General features: G+C 45.3%; 1 protein-coding gene across 1 annotated transcript; it reads left to right on the forward strand.

Moving 5' to 3' along the window:
- The first annotated feature begins 18,278 nt into the window (after positions 1 to 18,278).
- irf2bp2a (interferon regulatory factor 2 binding protein 2a) lies at positions 18,279 to 20,714 on the forward strand. The gene is made up of 2 exons (XM_007893831.2): positions 18,279 to 19,299; positions 19,621 to 20,714. Exons 1-2 carry the CDS (start codon positions 18,480 to 18,482, stop codon positions 20,340 to 20,342), a joined length of 1,542 nt encoding a protein of 513 aa, XP_007892022.1. The 5' UTR covers positions 18,279 to 18,479; the 3' UTR covers positions 20,343 to 20,714.
- Positions 20,715 to 21,443: the final 729 nt, after the last annotated feature.

Below are 21,443 nucleotides of genomic sequence, written 5' to 3' on the forward strand. Positions count from 1 at the left end.
TTGCAGATAATACAACATGTTTGCTCACCAAGGACAGTAGAGTTACCCGATGACTAGAGACCTCATCCTCCTTTGTAAATCTACTTACAGCTATTTGCATTGGCTCCTGCTTATTCCCCTGGCTGTCTGCGTCCTCCTTATTCAGTAGCAATGCTGTGCGTGAGAGCTATTTCTGGGAGTGTGGTGCTGTGGTGGTTCACTGATTGCCAATAAAGTGCATTTGGATTCCTACCATGTGCACAGACAACAACTAACCTAAAATAAGTGTTGTGTTCCTAATCTCCTAATCTCAGCTAACCTGAATCATGGGCAGATATGAAAACCACATGCTGCAGTGTGAATTAAACACCTTTCTTTGAATTATACAAAAAAATCATTTACCCCACCCTTGATAGACACATTTTTTAAATGAAATGTATTTGTAAAGATTATACATTGCAGTATGTTTAAATTCTCCTCTTTCAATTTTATAATAAACTAATAATAATAATCCTTGCATTTGATATGGTGCCTTTTACGTCAGGAGTATGTCTCAAAGCAATTCATAGGATTTTACTCTAAAGTGTAGTGACTGTGTATTTTGTAGGCCATTGCAGGAGCCAATTTGTGCACAGCAGTGTTCCCACAAACGGCCAAGAGGTGAACGACCAATTTTATTTGGGGGATTGTTCTCCACAGGTGCACACACATTCTGGTACCTTTGCCCAAGTAATTTTTTTTTGATATCTGGGCCTAGACAGTGAGTGCTGACAGATGATGTCACTGTGGGAGCATCACAGTCAAGGCCAAACTTATTAGAACATAAGAACATAAGAATTTGCTACGTGAAAAAAGACCAAAGTCCATCCAGTTCCTTCCACTATCCTGGCAGTCGCTTGACATGTCTTGTCCCAAACTATATACTGTATCCCGAGATATTATTTTCCAGCAGAAATCTATCTAATTTGTTCTTGAAAGAGCTTTTCCGCAATGTCTGTTTATCCCCAATGTCTACTCACTTTTCAGTGCAGGATGCTGCACAAAGATCTGAAGTGTTAACCTGTGGATAATATTTTTAATCCCGTTCCAATCACAAGTAATTGCAGCTTCTCCTACTGCTACCCCATTGGCACTCAGCTAACTCAGAACAGACAAAGATCAAGCTTACTGGGTCTGTATAAGTCAATTCCACACTGAGCCATGCCTTTACCCTCTTTATGACCATAACCCAAATTTGTGTTTTGTTGCTCATGAGCTACAGTGGGCGTTTCTGGTGAAGATACATGCAGCGTTGCCAACCATGTCAAAGCCATTACCTCGGTGTTCCTTTTTCGGACGAATTCACCATGCAGTAAAATGATGCACAGCAGCAATTATATGCACACATTACAGGCAGCAGGAAGGTGGTTGCTCGGTACTGCGGTTGCTGTGGAAACAGATTGCTGCAAACATTGGAGTACCATTACATGCTTTGAGCAACTGACTACAGTGCAGCATATACCTCAGCGTGTTTGGCCTTGCTTGCCTGCTCAGATCTCAGCTGCAATAGGTGTGTGTGTGTTTTTATCAAAAAAAAACTCCATTTGAAGAAATGATAATCTTCAGGACCAGGTCCAGAAATGTCTTGATGAACCACACAAAAATAAGTTTCTCTAAACAGGATCCAATTTGAAAAAATGTTCAGGATCCAGCACCTTGTGGCTGGCTTCATGTTGTCCGTATGCTCTAACAGGCTGTGGTTTTTGACCGGAAGAGAGGAGTGCCATGATTTTGATCAATAAAACACATATGAGAGCGCCTTTCGATACAGTGCTTTTACATCGGAAGGACATCTCAAAGTGCTTCACAGGATATACTGTAAAGTGGAGTGACTCCTTTTTTGTGGGCAAATGCGCACAGCAATGTATGAGACACAGCCATAATGTAAATTTTTACTGCTTACTTTATATAAGCATAAATGTGCTCGTTCAAATGCTTGCACCATAGTTTTTCGTCAGTGGCAGACTATTTGACTTGACAGCAGGAAGTGATCATTTATATGATCCTGAGGCGCCAGATGCTCATGGCTTTAGCATCATGGCAGAATTTGGGAAATTTGTTAATTTAATTGAGAAGTAAACTCTCCTCAGTTGTTACAATAATGACTATTTATGAAATCTGTACATGATGAATCACTGGCTAGCTATCAGGAGCGGGACCTATGGCTGATATTTCCCGCACCTTAGTACAGCATCCCTGAGGCTATTTCTGACATTCTTTTTGGTCTCCAGAGTGTCTGACACATGCGGGAACCTATATGCTTTAAGAGTATCCAAATCAAACTCAGAATTCCATGCATCCCACCTACACATGGAAATTCCAAAGATAAATTGTTGGATTGGAATGCCCACTCTCTCCCTGGAGGAACAAATCCTGCTTACCTAATTCTGGAAAGTATTGGGGACCCCAGGGTGTGCATTGGGGTTCTGCTGGAATCTAACCAACTAAATCTGCATAGCTTGCTATTGATAAGCACTGGATGACCTGTCTGAGACCAGATGATTCAGCATTGATTGAACCTGGGTTCATCATGGTGTATGTGTCTATTCTACATTAGGCCTTTAATAAATAAGCCTTTGGTGAGTTCATTCTTTATTTTGAACAAAAAGAAATAGAATGGCTACAAGGTGCCTTTCCTTTAACTATGCACAAAGAAAATCATGTCTATGAATTGTAATAGATATTATTTTTCTTCTGCAAATGGGGCCAGTACCTTATACCTACCCATGTGGGACATATTACTATTTTTTATATAACTGAGTTTATCTTCCATTGGTATGCAATAATGATTCTCATTAAAGAGTGACTGTAATCCAAATGGACAGGAAGATTGAAGCAAAAATAATAGAAATTGTTAGTTTGTATAGATTTCTGCACGTTCTAAATTTTATACAAAGTTTACTTTCTTTATAAAAAAATCAGTTGAAATATTAGAACAATTGTTGTAGATTTGCAACATAGGGAGGCTGAATAATCTAGTGTTATGTTGGTTGCAGAACCGAAGATTGAGAAATGATATTGGAGTCCTGTAGCTCAGTGGTTAGAGCACTCGCTTCACAAGTTAGACTCCTGGGTTCGATTCCCGGTAGGGTGAAACCTTGGACAAATTTCCTTACTCCACATGCCTAATAATAATCCCTCAAGAAAAAAATAATAATTTGGGCACTTAATCAACGACTGTTTGTGGGGACCCTGCTGTGCACAATTGGGTGCCACATTTCACCCACAAAATATAGTCAATTCACTTTACAGTATATTCTGTGAAGCGCTTTGAGACGTCTAGAAGACGTGAAACACGCTATATCAAATGCAAGGATTACTATATTATCTGACGTTCAAAAAAACAGAATGCTGAACAGATTGGATAGTTCCTAGAGGTATTGCTTTTACGCATTTTAGACATTGCTACTATTTCTTGATTAGATTTGTTATTTATTATTTTTATTTTGTTTGAAACAGCAAATATGTTAATATTTCATTTTTCACGGAATCAACATTACATGCCCTGATCTACTGAATATAGTAATTCTTTGCACTGTATCACTTTATCATGTTGGTGAATTATCTCAGAGAAGTTTTATTGTAAAATGTAGGTGATTGTATTTGTAGGCAAACGTCCCATCACTATGTCCGTAATAAACAGCCATGAAGTGAATGACCAATTTCATCTAGAGGATTGTTGGACGGACACCAGGAGAAACATTTTCTGTTTACAAATCGTGCCATGGGATCTTTAATACCCACCTGAACAGGCAGACAGGACCTTGGTTTAACATTTCATCTCAAGCGTAGCTCTCCGAGAATGCAGCACCCCCTGGACTGTCATTCTAGACTATGAGCTCCTGTTGTGAGGTTTGAACCCACAACTCTCTGACTCAAAGGCAAGAGTGTTACGAATTGAGCTAGACTGAGCTGACAATGAATTGCTGGGAATGCAAAGAATCTAATGAGGGCTTCACTTCCGCTGCATCTGTGGAAACTATGAGGAATAACTGGGATCCAGTACAAAGATCAAACTTAGCAAGTCTAGGTTGAGGCAAAATAGTGTAACTGTTAGAATATTCAGCACATTAACACAGAGGCAGCTTCACACAGGATCAGACTTATGGCTGATTGAAAGAGATCATTGTCCTCAAATAGGTTTGTTTTGTAATCTGGAGCAGCCAATTCCATATGTTCACATGCAATACGTTTCTTAAGAAAGACACAGGGCATCATCTCCTGTACATTTCCAAAGCCTGTTTCAGTGCTGTTTGTTCTAAGTACTTGATTTAGCAAGAAGTAAGAAAATGGTACCAGTGAATAGTGGAAGTAAAAACAAAGTAGGCTAGAAATACACAGTAGATCAGGAGCATCTAAGCAAGATAGTTTAATTCGAGTCTCCTTCTGTAGTGGGGAAAATTACTTTAACAGGATGCTACAAAAATACACAGGCATTACACTTTACAGTAAAATCCACCGCCTCTCCTCATGTTTCTGCCCTTGAATGGTTCAGATCCTACCACTCACACCATCTCCACTTCATCATCTCCAGAAACAGTTTCTCCTCTAGCCCCCGCACCATCTTGTGCAGCATTCCTCAGGCCTCTGTCCTTAGTCCTCTCCTCTTCAATACCTATACGCTCCATCTTGGTGACAGCATCCACAGACATGGGGTCAACTTCCACATATATGCGTATGATATCCAATGCTACCTCTCTGCTTCCACCCTCGACTCCGGGACCACTGCTGTCCTGACAGAATGTCTATCAGACATCAAGTCCTGGATAAGAGCTAACTTCCTTCAGTGGAATATCAACAAGGCCAAGGCTCTCCTGATAAGCACCTGTCAGCACCTCCACACCTCAAGCGCTGAGCATCAGCATCCAAGGATGCACATTCCACCTTAATAAGCCAGTCCGGAACCTTGGCATCTTGTTTGACCCTCAGCTATCCTTTCTACCCCACATCTGCGCCATGACCCGCTCTGCCTTCCCCCACTGCCGCTCGGCTCCGCCATTGTCTCATACCACAGGCTGCCGAAACCTTCATACACACATTCATTACATTGAGGCTTGACTATGCAAACTCCTTGCTTGTTGGCCTCTCCAACTCCTCCCTCCATAGTCTGCAGATCATCCAGAACTCTGCAGCCTGTGTCTTCTCCCGCACCAGGCTCCTCAACTCTATCACCCCCATCCTCGCCTGACTCCACTGGCTTCCCATCACACAGAGGATACAGTTCAAGATCCTGGTCTTCACCTTCAAAGCACTCCATGGCCTTGCTCCCACCTACCTCTGTGACCTCCTAAACCCCTACCATTCTGCCCGCTCCCTCTGCTCAGTGAGCTCCGTACTGCTTCACATCCCCCGCCTCGCCTGCCCCACCATTGGTGGGCAGGGCTTTAGCCACTCTGCCCCTGCCCTCTAGAACTCTAGCCCACTGTCCCTCTACCTCACCCCTTCCCTTGCCTCCTTCAAGACCCATCTCAAGAACCTCCTCTTCGACCAGGCCTTCGATCACCCTCCTTCACCCCTGTGCTCCACCATCCCCGATCCCGACCTCCAGCTCGGGTCCGAAACACCGACTGTCCAGCGCCTTGGGACGTCCTCCTGACGTGAAAGGCACTATACAAATGTAATTTTGTTGTAAAGTGCTTTGAGACATGCTCCCAAGATGAAAGGCCCTGTAATCAAATGCAGACATTATTATTAGTTTCATCAATGCTTATCTAAAGAGCTCAGACACTAGAAGCAAGAGTCAGCACAGTTTTAGAAGTAGTTAGATCATGTTAATGAATGTACGAAAATTCTTTGATAAAGTAGTTAAGATCTCTATGGAATATAATTTACTTTTCAGGACATTGCAAAGGGATATGGGCAGATCAGTGGATAGAACTATGGCAGATGGAGTGTAAATGGCAAAGTATGAGGTAGTCCACATTGGATCTGAGGAAGACAAATAAGAATACATTTTTAAAGGGGAAAGACTAGGAGTAGTGGGTGTGCAAAAGGGATTTAGGCAGCCAGTTCCACAGATCACTAAACGTTATCTCACAGGGACAAAAAAATTAAAAGGTTTATGGGGATGTTGGCCTTTATCTCAAGAGGGATGGAATAAAAAATCAAAGAAGTTATGCTTCAGCTGTGCACAGCCCTGATCAGACCTTATGTAGAGTATTGTGTTCAGTCGAGAACAATGCATCTCAGGAAAGACGTATTGGCCTTAGAGGGCATGCAGCACTGATTTCCCAGATTGTACCTGGGCTGAAGGAACTAAATTATAGGGAGAGGTTTGGAGGACATAGGTTTAAGGGGTAATCTGATAGAGGTGCTTAAAATAATAAGTATTTAAGGCTGATAGAGAGAAACGGTTTCCTCTGTTACAGAAATCCAAAACAAGAGGATATTATGTTAAAAATACAGCTAACCAATTAACAGTGAAATAAGAAAACTTATTTTACGTACATGCTTCTGGAAATGTGGAATTCACTACCGCTAAAGGTTGTAGATACTGGGCCAATTGAAATATTTAAGTGGGAGGTGGATGAATATTTGGTAGGCAGGATGGTCAGGTGTTATGGTGAACAGGGGTGGTCTGGGTCTGGTCTGGAAATTTCCTGAGTGCCCCTCGCTTGAAATCTTGATCTCCTCAAACGCAGCTGTTCTACTGACTGTTGGACAGGAGTGAGCAGGATGACCAGCGGCAGTGGTGGAGCCAGATACAGTCGTTGTGCATAATTGAGAAATGGAAGCCATGAAAGATCCTCTCGATTCTCAGCACACGGGCAAGGAAGGGATGGGGTTAGGAAATACTGGTGTGATTTTTTTGGTACTCCCCACAAATTGATACCCCCATTTTACATGGCAATTTTGAACCCTTTTAGTGAAAGGTCAGGGAAATGGTATTAAACTGCAGATTAGCCATGATCTGATTACATGGTAGTACAGGCTTGACAGGCTGAATTGCAACCCTTTGATGTACATGCAAATTTTATTAACGCTTTTGTACTATGTGGCTCCTACTTCTCTTCTAACCCTCTTGGTGTGAGTCCCTATTTCAAAGGTGACTCAAACAAGTCAGAGTCACACACAGACAGGAATTCCCAATTTACCCTAATGCCCGGTAACTGAAATGTCTAATCAGAGTCTGTTCATACTCGTAGACCTCCAATGTTGAAAACTACCCTCCAAAGTGCTTACTCCTTTTCTTGTCTAGATTACTACAGCGACTCGAGGATAGTCAGTGGAAACAACAGCTCATTATTAAAGCGACCCTCGGCTACGTTGAATATAAGGAACACAACAATGGAAGATATAGAACAATGGGATCAAACATAACGATCGCACAAAACCATAACAACCGGCAGCACAATACCACATTAGTAAAGGAACATAAAACCCACTCTGACTGTACAGTAGTCCTGTACATGTCAGTAAGTACCAGATGATGACCAGTTAGTGACCACGAGGAGCGCCGAGCATTGCTTTATATAGGTGTGTGTGTCCACCCACAGTGTAATGGGAATGCGAGGGTTCTGTCCCGCGCTAGCACCCACGTGTTATTCTACTCTGCAGGCTGCTTGTTCGTGCTTGTTACCTGACTGTCAATCAAGCAGTCCTGGATCTATTACTTTATTGTAACTTGTGTTTGCTGTTTGCAGAACCCATTTCCCTTAATTAATAATATATAGTTATATATACATATTATTTACACATTACAAAATGTACAGTCAATTCACTTCACAGTATATTCTGTGAAACGCTTTGAGACGTCTCAAAGTTATGATAAGGTGCTATATCAAATGCAAATGCAAGGATTATTACAAAGGCCTGCAAGAATAGGGTAACCGTGACAAAATGCTCTACTTCTGTTCATCTGCTCTTATGCTTATAAGGCATTTGATAATGTTCGTCATGTGAGACTGTTAAAGAAGACTACATTTCACAGCAAACTAATTATAGTAGTTAGATTGAAAACTGTCTTAGCAATAGGAAGAAGGTGATAATGAAGCTCAAATAATGTTCTGTAGTGAAGATCCTCAGGCAGCTATTTTGGTTCTCCTACTGCTCACTCTTTCAAAAAGTACTTGGATGAAAGCATTGCCTGTACCGCAATATTATACAATATCCTGATCTAAATAACCTATGTTGGCAGGTTATTAACTTAAATATCATTCAATAAGGTCTAGACCTATTAAGCATATGTTAGTGGTGTTGACTCCCTTTAATTCCCTGGCTCCCCTGAAATCCAGGGCTGTTTGCAAATCTATCCGTTCCCACTGGTACAACAGTCATCTCCGCTCACTTAAAACCCAAACCTGGACACCCGAGCGCAGATGGCGGAAATCCGGCCTCATGATTCACCACCAGCTGTGGCTCGAGCACCTCGCGCCTACCGACTCTCCCATTCACCGGCCAAAACTGACTTTTACTCCAAGGTCATCCTGGAGGCCAAAAACAACCCAAAGATAGTTTCCACCATCTATCACCTCCTCCATGCACCCCCTCAAGCCCCCTCTATCCTCACCTCAAACGTCAAGTATGAAGAGGTCCTAGACTTCTTTGCCTCAAAGATTGAAAACATCCACTAGGCTGCATCGTTCTCCCACCCCCCATGTCCCCTTCCACCTCTCTTAGACCATCCACACCGCTTTCTCCCTCTGTCCCAGCCCCCCCACTACCCCCTCTTTACCCTCCTTTGCCCCCATTTCTTCCTCCTCCCTCTCATCCACAATCACCTGCACGAAGTTCAACACCTGCTGCCTCGACCCCCTCCCCACCCAGTTGCTGGTCACTCAACTCCCCTTCCTCTCCCCCCTGCTGGCCAACATGGTCAACCAGTCTCTCTCCTCAGGCTCTGTTCCACTTCCCCTTAAACCCGCTGTTATCACACCCCTCCTCAAAAACACACCCTCGATCCATCTCACACTACCGTCCCATCTCCAACCTACCCTTCCTTGCTAAAGTCCTGGAACGCATTGTTGCAGGTCAACTTCGGTCACACCTCTCCCTCCTTGAGCCCCTGCAGTCTGGTTTTTGCCTTACCCACAGCACAGATACAGGGCTTGTCAAAGTCACAAAAGACGTCCTCTCTATCTGTGACTAGGATTTCCTCTGACTGCTCATCCTCCTGGATCTTTCTGCTACATTCAATGCCATGCCATCCTCCACCACCGCCTGTCCTCCCGCAACCACCTTAGTGGGACTGCACTCACATGGTTCGAAACCTACTTAACCAACACCCATTTAATCTCAGCAAATTGTTTCTCCTCCTGCCCCCAACCGGTCGCCTTTGGGGTACCCCAGGGCTCCATCCTTGGCCCTCTCCTTTTTCTTATCTATATGCTCTCTCTAGGCGATATGATCTGCAGACACAGGGTAAACGTCCACATGTATGCGGACGACACACAAATCTATTTTGCCTCCTCCAGAATCTACTCCAGATCCGGCCAATGTTCTATCAGCTTGTCTGGCAGACATCAGGGACTGGATGAGTGTAAACTTTCTGCAGCTGAATGTGGACAAGGCGGAAGCTGTTCCTGTCAACGTCTTCACTCTTGCGGATCTGAATTCCTCAACCTCCCTGAGCTCTCCCTCAGACTCAATGAACCAGTGCGCAATCTAGGCGCCCGTTCGACCCCCAGCTGTCCTTTCTCCCCCCCACATCTGGTCCCTGACCAGAACCACCTTCCTCCACCTCTGCCACATTACCCGCCTCTGACCGTACCTTACCCCAAATGCAGCCAACACCCTCGTGCATGCATTTGTCACCTCCCGCCTGGATTACTCAAAAACGCACTCCTTGTTGGTCTCCCCAGTTCCACTATTCAAAAAATCCAGCTCATTCAAAACTCTGCCGCCCACGTACTGACCCGGACCAAACTCTGTACCCACATCTCACCAGTTCTGCCCAGGCTCAACTGGCTCCCCATCACCGAAAGGTTCAACTTCAAGATCCTCACACTCGTGTTCAAATTCATTCAATCTCTGGCACCTCCCTACCTCTCCGACCTCCTCACTCCCCAATCCACCACCCGGCGCCTCCGCTCGACTGGCACCGGCCTCCTGCTCGTCCCTCGCACCCTCCACCCCATCAATAAACTAAGTGCTCTGATACGCTACCCTGCATGAAGGGTGTTAGATAAGTGCAAGTTGTTGTAGTTGTTGTTGATACCAGCTGTGATTTATATGGTTTGGGATTCATAATCTTCTCCTGGATGTTCTGAGCAGAGATCACTTACTTTAAACAAAAAGTTTGTAAAAGTCTACAGAAATGGACTAAATGTATTAATTATGGGTCCCCTTGTTCATATGGTCTACTACAATTTCTAAGTGCAAATCCAATGCAAATCCAATGTACTTGTGCAACTTAATGGAACATATTGTATAAGACTCTGAAGATCATCTCATCAACAATAACAATTTACATAACATCCTTCATGTAGGGAGGATCCTTAAAGTGCTTCATGCAACTCACTGAGAGTATGAACTGGGATAGAAGGATAGCCAAAAAGCATGGAAAAAAGGATAGGTATTGAGAGAGTTGGAGAGAGCAGAAGAAATAAGCAGCTGTAGAATTTTAGTTTATTGCAAATTTAATTCAGACGTAACCTATTTAATCCAGGATTTTATCAACGGCAAATCAGATTTTGATTGCCATGGCTGGGAATGGAAATTGTGAAATATCCATTCTTTTCCAGGAAAAGGAGAAACTTAGAAAAGTTTAAATAAATTGAATAAGTTATAGTTGGCAGTCAGCAGCTTTTAGTGTTACAGTAGGTTTATTCTTCCTTCACAGATCTTCAAGACACTTAGCCACAAACATTTGTGAACATATTTTATTATTATTAGAATTATCTACCACTGCAAATAAGTAACAATGGCAGGTAATACATATGTCAATAAAGGTGTACAAGAAAGGAAGTATCAAGATGTTATCCCAACACCGTCCTTCAGGTGTGATGTTAAACCTAGGTACCGTCTGCCTCTTCAGATTGACATTAAAGATCCCATGGTCAAAAAGAGAAGGTGATCTGGGCAACAATCTCCCGAATTAAAATTGGTCATTTGTTTCATGCTGTTTGCAGGACATTGCTTGTGCCAAAGGGCTGCTACGTTCACCTAAATGAAATCACTCCATGTTAAAATCCTGTAAAGTACTTTGGGACATCCTCCTAACATGAAAGGTGCTACACCAAATGCAAGAATTATTATTTATTATTATCATTATTAAGATAATGCCAGTTGGGCTTTGCCTTGGAAATAATGCTTTGTTAAGGTTGATTTAAGGAGAACACTGGGGTAGTGGCGTTGGATATAAAATAGGCTTACCAGAATGCCTCCAGCATCTCAACATGACACTTTTCTTTAGAGAGTGTTTTCTTTAATTCCAATTCCTGGAACTCTGGAGAGGAACAAGTAAGGAAAACTTTAAAACAATTCTGAAAGGCTGGCATTCACGCGCTTTCAGCTTTACTGCACAGATTTAACATTAAAGTTATTATTAGTGGTGTTCGTGGTGGTCCAGCTGGATGTGTTGATGTAATTTCCAGCTTTGGAGCATTTGGTAATACAACAGCGCATTTGAAAAATATACTGTGGTCATATATAGAAAGCGCACTCACAGTGTTTAAAAACACTCATGTTACCATCTTGTATTATGAATTTTATATATATATATAAAGTGTCTAGTATCATGGAAGAAGGAAAATTTTCCAGTTGTGAAACATTTCCTAGGAAGAGAGAAGTAGGCCAGTGACAGCAAGTGATTTCCAACTAGACAATCGCATACTCAGCACCCCTACAGATCAGCAACTGTGAAAACATGATATTTATAGAACTACTTCCCTCAAAAGCAGTTTTGTTTTTGATAGATTACAGTAAATGGGTTAGGCTATCTGTATCCTGTAATTCTGTTTGAGTTATGCAATGTTTGTGTAAGATGACCTTTACCATATGAACATCCCGAATCTTTGAAGAAACCTCTCCAAACTTTAAAATGCCACCTGTTTTGTGATGTGGACATCTTATGATATGGGAGGGAGTCATTGCTAATCTCAATCCATTGAGGTCAATTGTTCCTTTTAAGTTTTTAGGAAGCTATGTGAAGGGAGACACTCCTAACAGATAGTCTAACATAAATGTCTTGGAGCAGTCAGTCATGTCTCTCTCACACAAATTATGTGAACTCTTAGTTCACAAAGTTAAATGTTAAGTAGGCTTCATTTAATAGGAGTTCTAAACTTTGAGATAAACACCGGTTTTGGGCATTCAATAAGATACAAATTAATAAAAAGCAAAGGATATAGCAAAATAACTGTTGGTCCAATTTACATTTCATTACAATTGCCATTCCTCCATTGTTACTTCCACGTCTACGACACAAACCCTGTTTCCATTGCAACCAAGATATTGGTCCAAATTTCTATGTTTTGGAATGAGTGAAATTGTGCTTAACTGTGTTGTGTTTTACATTAAAATCTACACATTTTGCATTTCTTTGGGGCGGGTTACAGTGCCTAACAAACAATACCAATGTGATAGGATAGGCTGTAAATGGACAACACACCCAAACATGATATAGCCACAGTTGAAAATGTTTGTGGAGCTATTGTAAATATTTCCAGTGACATAAAAATCCCGCTTGGGTTTCAACAGCTGAAACTGTATTGTAAATAAACATTGTTTCTTCGAATATCTATTTGATTGCAATTTCTTTAAGAGAAAACAATATTCCACAGTTTCCAACACAAGGATTCACCACCCCACCTGTATTATTATGCATGGATCCTCATAAGAATCGGTTATTTTTATTGATATTGTATTACGATTGCTGCCGTGTTAAACACTAACTTTTCGTGGGGTTGATTGTTTTCCCCTCTATTGCAGTGTCATGCCTGCCAAGGTCACATTCCTGTTGCAATCTACTTTTCTTTTGCTGGCAGAACTAGAGTCAGGATTAGACATAAAGCCTCCCCGTCCCTGCTGCTGAGATTAATAAAATGTCAACCCTACTCAATACAAACAAACATTTCTCACAAGATAGTGTCCTGAACCACAAGGGTTACAGGGGGGGGGGGGGAGGGGGAGAAACCTCATTATAAACCTCTCCATCTGTTCAATGAGACCAAGCCACGTGCTGGCTTTACAATTGGATTACTGTACGGGCAATGTTTGTATTAGTAAATATTGTCTTAAAGACTCTTTAAGATGTATCAGTCTGACTCAGTGTGTATCAGCCTGGCTCAGTGTGTGTTAACATGACTCAGTTGGTAGTAAACCTTCCTCCGAGTCTGAAGCTTGTGGGTTCGAGCCCTGTGTCGGGACTCAAAGTTCATGGTCTAGGCTGACACTAATGCAGTGCTGTGGGTGTACCGCTGCATTATCAAACTCTTCAAATGAGATGTTAAACCAAGGTCCCATACACCTGTTCAGGTGATCATTAAAGATCCTGTGATACTATTTGAAAAGAGAAGGGAGTTTCTATGGGTATCCTGGCCAACAACCCCTGAAATAAAATGGTCATTCACTTCATGGCTGATTGGGGGACAATGCTGTGTGAAAATTGATTGCCTCATTCACCCACAAAAATACACACAGTGACATCACTTTACAGTATATCTTGTGAAACACTCGGCGTTGTGATAAGGCGCCATATCAAATGCAAGAATAATTATTATTAATAATAAGATTCTCTGTATAGGAACAAAGTGGGAGATGTTCATTTATTACTGCTTGTCCACAGAAACAACATGTTTATTTTCCCCATCGCACTTCACTGCAAGGAGATTACTTTTAAAACTCATGCCCATGTGCCTCATGAGCACTTCAGGCCAGCAACTCCCCTTTGCTCTATGCTGCTATTCCTTTACTGCTGAAGTGACAGCGGTTCCATGACAGAAAGAAATATGCCATTTTGCATACCACACTCAGCAGTGATCGTTTGAACACTTGTTTCCAACAAAACAACACAGCCACATCCATGATGGTTGGAATCAAACTCAATTTCGTTTTTTTTTCTCTCTCTCTGCCCAATCGGTGAAGCTCGTGGATGTGCACTGTACAACACGTGCGTTTCAAAGCAATGAACCGTAAGAATAAAAAACACAATTGAGTCTCAAATAAAAACGTGCGGTAAATCAGTTCCGATGATTTCCCGGTGGCAAATCGCAAGGCAAAAATCGAATCAGAAATATTGACGGCGAATGAACCGCGATGCACAGAGACCTTTACAACAACAACCAGATTCTATTTATAGGGCGCCTTTCACGTCGGGAGGATGTCCCGAGGCGCTGTACATTTAGGTCAGGACCGAGCATCGGGGGGGGGGGGTGGGGAATGGTCAGGGTGAGGGGAGGGAAGGGAGGGAGCGAGGAGGGGGAAATGGTCAGGGTGAGGGGAGGGAAGGGAGCGAGGGGGGGGAAATGGTCAGGGTGAGGGGAGGGAAGGGAGCGAGGAGGGGGGAAATGGTCAGGGTGAGGGGAGGGAAGGGAGCGAGGAGGGGGGAAATGGTCAGGGTGAGGGGAGGGAAGGGAGGGAGCGAGGAGGGGGGAAATGGTCAGGGTGAGGGGAGGGAAGGGAGGGGGCGAGGAGGGGGGAGATGGTCAGGGTGAGGGGAGGGAAGGGAGGGGGGAAATGGTCAGGGTGAGGGGAGGGGAGGGAAGGGAGGGGGGAAATGGTCAGGGGGAGGGAAGGGAGGGAGCGAGGAGGGGGGAAATGGTCAGGGTGAGGGGAGGGAAGGGAGGGGGCAGAGAGTCGAGCTGAAGGCACAGTCAAAACCTATTGGCCTTGTGCAGCAGCACTGTGTTTACCGCAGCTCTGTCTACATGTGCCAAAGACACGTCAGCGTGACTTGGGGGATATTTCACTGCAAAAAAACAGCGCTGAACGATAAAATCCTGTTGTGTGTGTGTGTGTGTGGGGGGGGGGGGTGGGCTCGTGTGTCAGAGAGAACAGCTGAGAAATGAAGTGGACGTGGCGTGTCTGTGACTTCCTACTGAAATCACATCTGCAAAAGTCTCGAAAAGTTGCAATAGTTGCATGGTGGTAACTAAATTATTTAGCATAATTCACCCCCCCCCTCCCTCCCTCCTCACCCTCCTCCTACCCGAAAAAAAACTCATATACCTCAATGGAAACGATCAGCATTTCGGAAGAGCAAAAAAAAAACCCCCGCGTGGTCTTTTATTTGCACTCCCGCTGACCTCGTTTTTTTTTCGCTTTATCATATTTATATATTTTTTCGCGTGCATTATTATTTAATTCCCCACCCCCCCCCCCCCAAAAAAAGGACGGCCTCCATCCCCCCCCCCCCCGACCCCGAAAGAGAAAAGCAAAGCGCCTGCGATGCTCGTACGGGCGCTGCAGCTGCTGTGGGTTTGGCTGTGAGCCCCGCACTTTTGCACGAGGGTGAGGAGGAGGAGGAGTGGGTGTGTGTGTGTGTGTCTCTCTCTCTCTCTCTCTGGGCTGTTCGCCAACCTCCGGGCGGCCTCGGCTCACACAGCGTACGTGTCAGAAGCGTCCAACTTCCTCTTTCATAACTCATCACACGCACCGCACACCCACACCCACACCACATCGCTACGATTTTCTGGGGGTGGGGGGTTGCGCTTTTTTTTTTGGTTGGTGGGGGGGGGGGAAGGGTCTCTGCAAATTTCGTACGGCGTTGCCTCACCCTAAACTCTGCCTACTCTGGGAGGCAAGAGCCAGCCCTCCCTCCTCCCTCCTCCTTGGCAGCCGCTCAACTCTCGTTGGAGGCAGGAAAAACACGAGCGGCGGCGGCGGCCATGTTGTCATCTTCTTCTTCTTGTTGTTTTTTTTGAGGGGTTTGTTTGTTTTACCGTTTTAATTCGCGTTTACACGAAAGGGAGGAGAGCATTCCCCCCCCAACAAACATTCCCGTGTCTGCCCCGGTTTACCTCGGTTGCATTTTTTTTTCCACCATCGTTTTTTTTTGTCAAATAAAAGGGTTTAGGGGTAGTCCTTCTTTTTTAACCAATTCCAAGTAAAACTCAACCGAATTAAGGCAGGACGGGGATTACGCAACGGGGTTTGGCACAAAACATTTGTTTTAACTTCAAATCGGTTAATACGTTGGTTCCTTTCTCTCGGGGAAAGGGGAAAGTGAACCGTCTCTGTAGCGCCACTTTGGCCTCGTGTTAACTCTGTGTGCAGTGAGGGAGGGCTGAGGGAAAACGAGAATAGATCCAAACAATTTCCTATCAATACATCCATTCGGAAAACGTGAAAGTATCCGAATGCTTTAAAACAAACTTTGAAAACCGCGTTTGTTTGTATCCGTTTTTGCTAAATTCGTGGTTAACACCAATAAAGTAACAGATAGTATCCATATTTATTTGCAACGTGTTTATATTTTAAGCCCTTTTAATGTAAATGTCCATTGTTATGCCCTGTTAGTTTGTAACATGTGCAGCTTTCTGGTTATATTGTAGTCCGTGTAAACAAGTCATGAAAGCTTTTTAAGTTTCGAATAGTATCCAATGTATCACCGAAAGGTTACGGGGGGGGGGGAGCGAAATATTAACAATGTGAGCAACAGCCAAGGTGATTTAATCCTACATCTATTTATAATCCGAAAGTAAACCGTGTGCACACACAACTTTACATCTGGGACTCTCCGTGAAGACACGTTATGCAAAAGGTTTCGTTTCGAATTTGTAAACAGACGCGCAATTTAAACGCCCCCCTTTGCGGCGCAAAACCCCGGGGGGGACTCGACCCCCTTTTGAGCGTTTGTTGGCGGCGGTTCCCGTGACATTTCCACCAGCGACAGGAGAGCACTGTATCCGGGGCCGACGTCAGCGCGGCTTAAACACAGCTCAAGTGTTGATGTGTAATTTCCAACTGTGTTGCTGCAGCCATAAGCGATCTGCCTGGTTTGCAAATGAAACTCCCTGCACTGTCTGCCCGTGTCACGATAGGTGTTGCTTTCGTCTGAGCAATAATCCCCATCAATAACCCCGTTGTTTTCTTTCTTGCGTTAATAACTGGCGTTTGTTAAGAAAAAGTGAATGCGTTTTTTTAAACTGTCCACACACACACACACACCCCCCCCCCCACACCGCCGCCTTTTCCCTACTTTACTTCTTTCTGGTTAATAGGCCGCTTTTGTGAAGGCGACCCACGTTTCACTCAAAAGGTTACATTCACGTGTGCACTTCCCTTTTATGAAAAAAAAGAGAAAGTCCCATTCATTGCAGAGACGCGCTTCTAATTTTAGAGCAGCTCTCGGGGGCGCTGCGCTGAATCATTAATCCAACGAGAACCATGTGGTGCTCTGGGGTTTGCGCGCTACCGGGCAGGAAGACTTCCCTTTATATCCCGAAGACATAAAATCTCCCCCTCTCTCTCTCTCTATATATATATATATACACACACACACGTGCGTATACTCTAAAAGTACATAACATTTAAGGCAGGCAGGGTGTGGGCAGGTGAGTGAGTGCCTGTGCTACACAAACACTGCTGTGTGTGGGGTGTGTGTGTGTGTGTTGCTCTCCGCCTGAGCCTTTGTTCCTCGCTCTCCTCTCAGCAGCTGCTGTTTGTGCAGTGAATGGCTGCGGCGGTGGCGGTTGGCGGTGACGTCGGCGCCGCTCGGGCTGGCATTCTCGCTGGAATGTCAGTGAAGGCGGCTCCGCGAGCACTTGGGAGACACGCGCGCGCGCGCACTCGCTCGCTCGCTCACTCACTCACTCACACACATACACACTGAGCCGCCGCTTCGGGGCTGAGTGTCGGGGCGGGGCGGGGAGCGGCGCAGCTGACATGCGCAGTGCTCCACCCGCCCAGTCTGGGGGCTGGAGACCACGCGGGAGCGGAGAGGGGAGGGGGGGTGTGGAGTAAAAAAAGGGACAATCGCGCTACGTCACACGAGAGGGCCCCCGCGGCGCATGGGCGGGTTGGGCTGTGGCCGTGTGGTGTGTGTGTGTGTGAGGGGAGTGTATGTGTGTGTGTGTGTGTGCGTATGCATATGTGTGTGAGTGTTGGGTGTGCAGCGCATGCGCAAGCGGGCGGTGGCGGGGAGGCCGGGCGGGGCGCATGCGCGGGGGGAGCTGTCTGTCGAAGAATCGGCAGGACTTGAGAGACGGGAGTGAGTGAGTGAGTGAGTGATGACGTCAGGCCGGGGCGAGCGAGTAGTAGCGCGAGAGGGAGAGAGAGAGAGAGGGAGAGAGGGGCGCGCGCGCTGTATGTAGTAAAGCACTGCCATGAACTTGTGCGTGTAAGTTACTAAACCATTTATTTTTTTTGGGTTGGGGGGGGGGGGAAGGGAGGGAGGGAAGGGGGGGGTTTGTTGTTTGTTTGTTTGTTGCTACTAACTGGAGTACTTCACACACAACGGCGCGCATCCTTTTGCACACAGGCGCGCAGCCCGAAGCCGAGAGAGAGAGAGCGAGCGAGCGAGAGAGAGAGAGGGAGAGAGAGAGTGAAGAGAGGGAGAGCCCGGGATAGTCGCCGCTGCTATGTCGTCCGCGGCGGTTGCATCGTCCAGGAGACAGTCGTGCTACCTGTGTGACTTACCTCGCATGCCGTGGGCAATGATCTGGGATTTTACAGAGCCTGTCTGCAGAGGATGTGTTAACTACGAGGGCGCCGACCGCATCGAGTTTGTGATAGACACTGCCCGCCAGCTGAAAAGAGCCCACGGCTTCCAAGATGGCAGGTCGCCTGGTCCGACTCCGGGCAAAGCCCAAGCACTTTCCAAAGAGGTATCGTCGCTCGGTCACTCGGCGGACGGAGCGTCCCGACCCCCGCAGCAGCTGGATCGCTACCCCTTAGCCTCCGATCGGCCTCCCCGGTTGGAGTTCCCCCCTGGAAGGCAGAACGGCATGACTATCCCCAATGGATTCTCCAAACCCGACGAGCCCCCAGAGCTGAACCGGCAGAGCCCGAACTCACGGAGAACTCACACAGCACCGCCTCCTAACCTCGTGCCTATGGTGAACGGGACATCGCACTCGCTCCCGCCGCCTCACGGCGTCAACGGCCGGCCCGGCCAGCTGATGGCCATCGCCTCGGATGTAAACAAACGGCCGGGCTCGGTCTCCAGCAGCGAACACGACCGAGACATCAAGGACAAGCACCGCACGGACAGTCTGCCCGAACTGGGGGAGAGCTTGAAAAACCGCGGCGAGGACTGGGTGACCAAACCCAAGACGGTCAGGGACTCACTAATGACCCTCTCCAGCCACGCACCCTTTGATGTGAGGTTCAAGAAAGACCACTCGTTGCACGGGAGAGTGTTCGCATTTGATGCTAACCCAGGTGCTGCTGCAAAATCAGGTATGGATTATGAGTTACGAGTATTCATAGAATATCCTAGAGGGTCTGCAATTGTTTATACAAGTGCTTCAGAAGTAACAAAACAGATGAGTCAGGATTGCATGAGAGACTTTGGCAGAGGGCTATCCTCTGGTTTCAAATACTTGGAGTATGAAATGAAGCAAGGTTCAGGAGACTGGCGTCTTCTAAGTGATTTGTTGCCAGAATACGTGCGTTACTTCAAAGAAGTTATTGGGACTGAAATGCTACCAGAGCCCTGTTTAGATACTAGCTATCCTTTGTTGCCAACAGCATTTTGTAATATCCCCCGTACTTTGCTAGGTGCTCGAGGAGTGCGAAAGAGGAAAGCATCCCCTGAGCCCGAAGTGGAAGGTGGAGTCCCCAACAAAGTCAACGGAGATGGACAACAGTGGCTGCCATCACCAGCTGAAGGTTTGAAGATGACTAACATGACTCCAACACCATTTGCTTCCCCACCATCCACAGCATCGCCCCATTCAAACCGCACCACGCCACCAGAAGCAGCACAGAATGGACAGTCCCCAATGGCAGCTCTAATCTTGGTGGCAGACAACGCAGGCAGTGTTCACTCACCAAAGGATGCCAATCAGGTTCACTCAACCACAAGACGCAACAGCAGCAGCCCACTCTCTCCGTCGTCGGTGAACCAAAGGAGAATGGGCGCCAGAGACATTGCTGCCCCGGTGCCTGCTGGAGCCCCTCATCCAGGTATGGAGCAAGTACACCCACCAAACATTCCAGACTCCTCTATACCAAACAACATCCCACTCTGTTGTACAATTTGCCATGAGCGTCTTGAGGATACCCATTTTGTACAATGCCCATCAGTACCTTCACACAAATTCTGCTTCCCATGCTCAAGGGAAAGCATCAAGCAACAAGGTGCAACTGGGGAGGTGTATTGTCCCAGTGGGGAGAAATGCCCTCTGGTCGGCTCCAATGTACCGTGGGCCTTCATGCAGGGCGAAATCGCCACCATTCTTGCTGGAGATGTCAAAGTAAAGAAGGAGAGAGACCCTTGATTATTTTTTATTAAAAAAAAGTCACTCTTTTGAAATCCAAAAAACAAAACTGATAAACTGTATATATTCAAGACAAGGGAACTGTAAACTTCGTAAACATGGCTGTAAAATTTTGATTTTCAATACATTGTGTTTCTATATTTTTGAAGATAAAGGTATGTACTCATAATGATGAACATTTCTCTTCTGTTGATGTAAATCGTTATCTTACTTGCAAATCTTTCTTGTACTTCAGTTCTGGTGGCAGTAACTGTTTATTGTAGGCTGTGACTAATGTTGCTTTCAGAGCACTTGGCAAAACTGAATGCTTCTAGTTGTACTTGTATGCACTTGTTAAAATTGCCAAATACAGTTTCTGACATTTTATTAATATCTTAGTGTCTGTCATTACTTATTCATTGTAACCAGTAGTACTGTAAGAAACTGCACTGACAGCAGTGGAATACTGAGCAGGGTGATGTCATTGGGTACAGTAAAAAGGGTAGGGCATGAGGTTTTAACCAAAAAAAACCTTCTGCAGCTTTGACCTTGAAAACTGCAGACGTTTCTGTTTATTAATGATTAGCACAATGCCATGCAACATGCATGTACTTTGACTTGGTCGGCAGCACTTATCTTTGGGTTATTCTTACTGTTTACAGATATAATGGATTTTAGACTGTGTCAGGTACAGTATGTTACAATGGCAGCAAAGCAGGCATCCGTGAACTTCCACAATTGCCTGAGGCCTGACACATACACACACAAAGCCTGTAGTGGGTGGAGTAAATCTATCATTTCCACCTACGAACTACTGTACCCGCTTCGCATATCACTTCGAGTGCCAAGGCTTAGCAGGCGATTTAATTTAAACAAAGAGAAAGCCCATTTATGGGTCGGCCAGAGCTGCTCTGAGAATGACGTTGCAAGGGGATATTAAGGAAACTAAGCGCTTGCCAAACAGCGAGCTACCACAAGAGAGATGTGCTTTGCTGATAAGAGATTCGTTATTATTTTGTTGGAAAATCCAAAGAGACAATTCTGGCAGTGTAGTTTATCAAAATTCTTACATATTTTTAGACTTAATGTTTAGACTTGACAAGGGGGGTGGGGGCTCGGGGG

Source organism: Callorhinchus milii, unplaced genomic scaffold, assembly GCF_018977255.1.
Source record: "Callorhinchus milii isolate IMCB2004 unplaced genomic scaffold, IMCB_Cmil_1.0 Scaffold3, whole genome shotgun sequence".
In the NCBI taxonomy this organism is placed as follows: Eukaryota; Metazoa; Chordata; class Chondrichthyes; order Chimaeriformes; family Callorhinchidae; genus Callorhinchus; species Callorhinchus milii.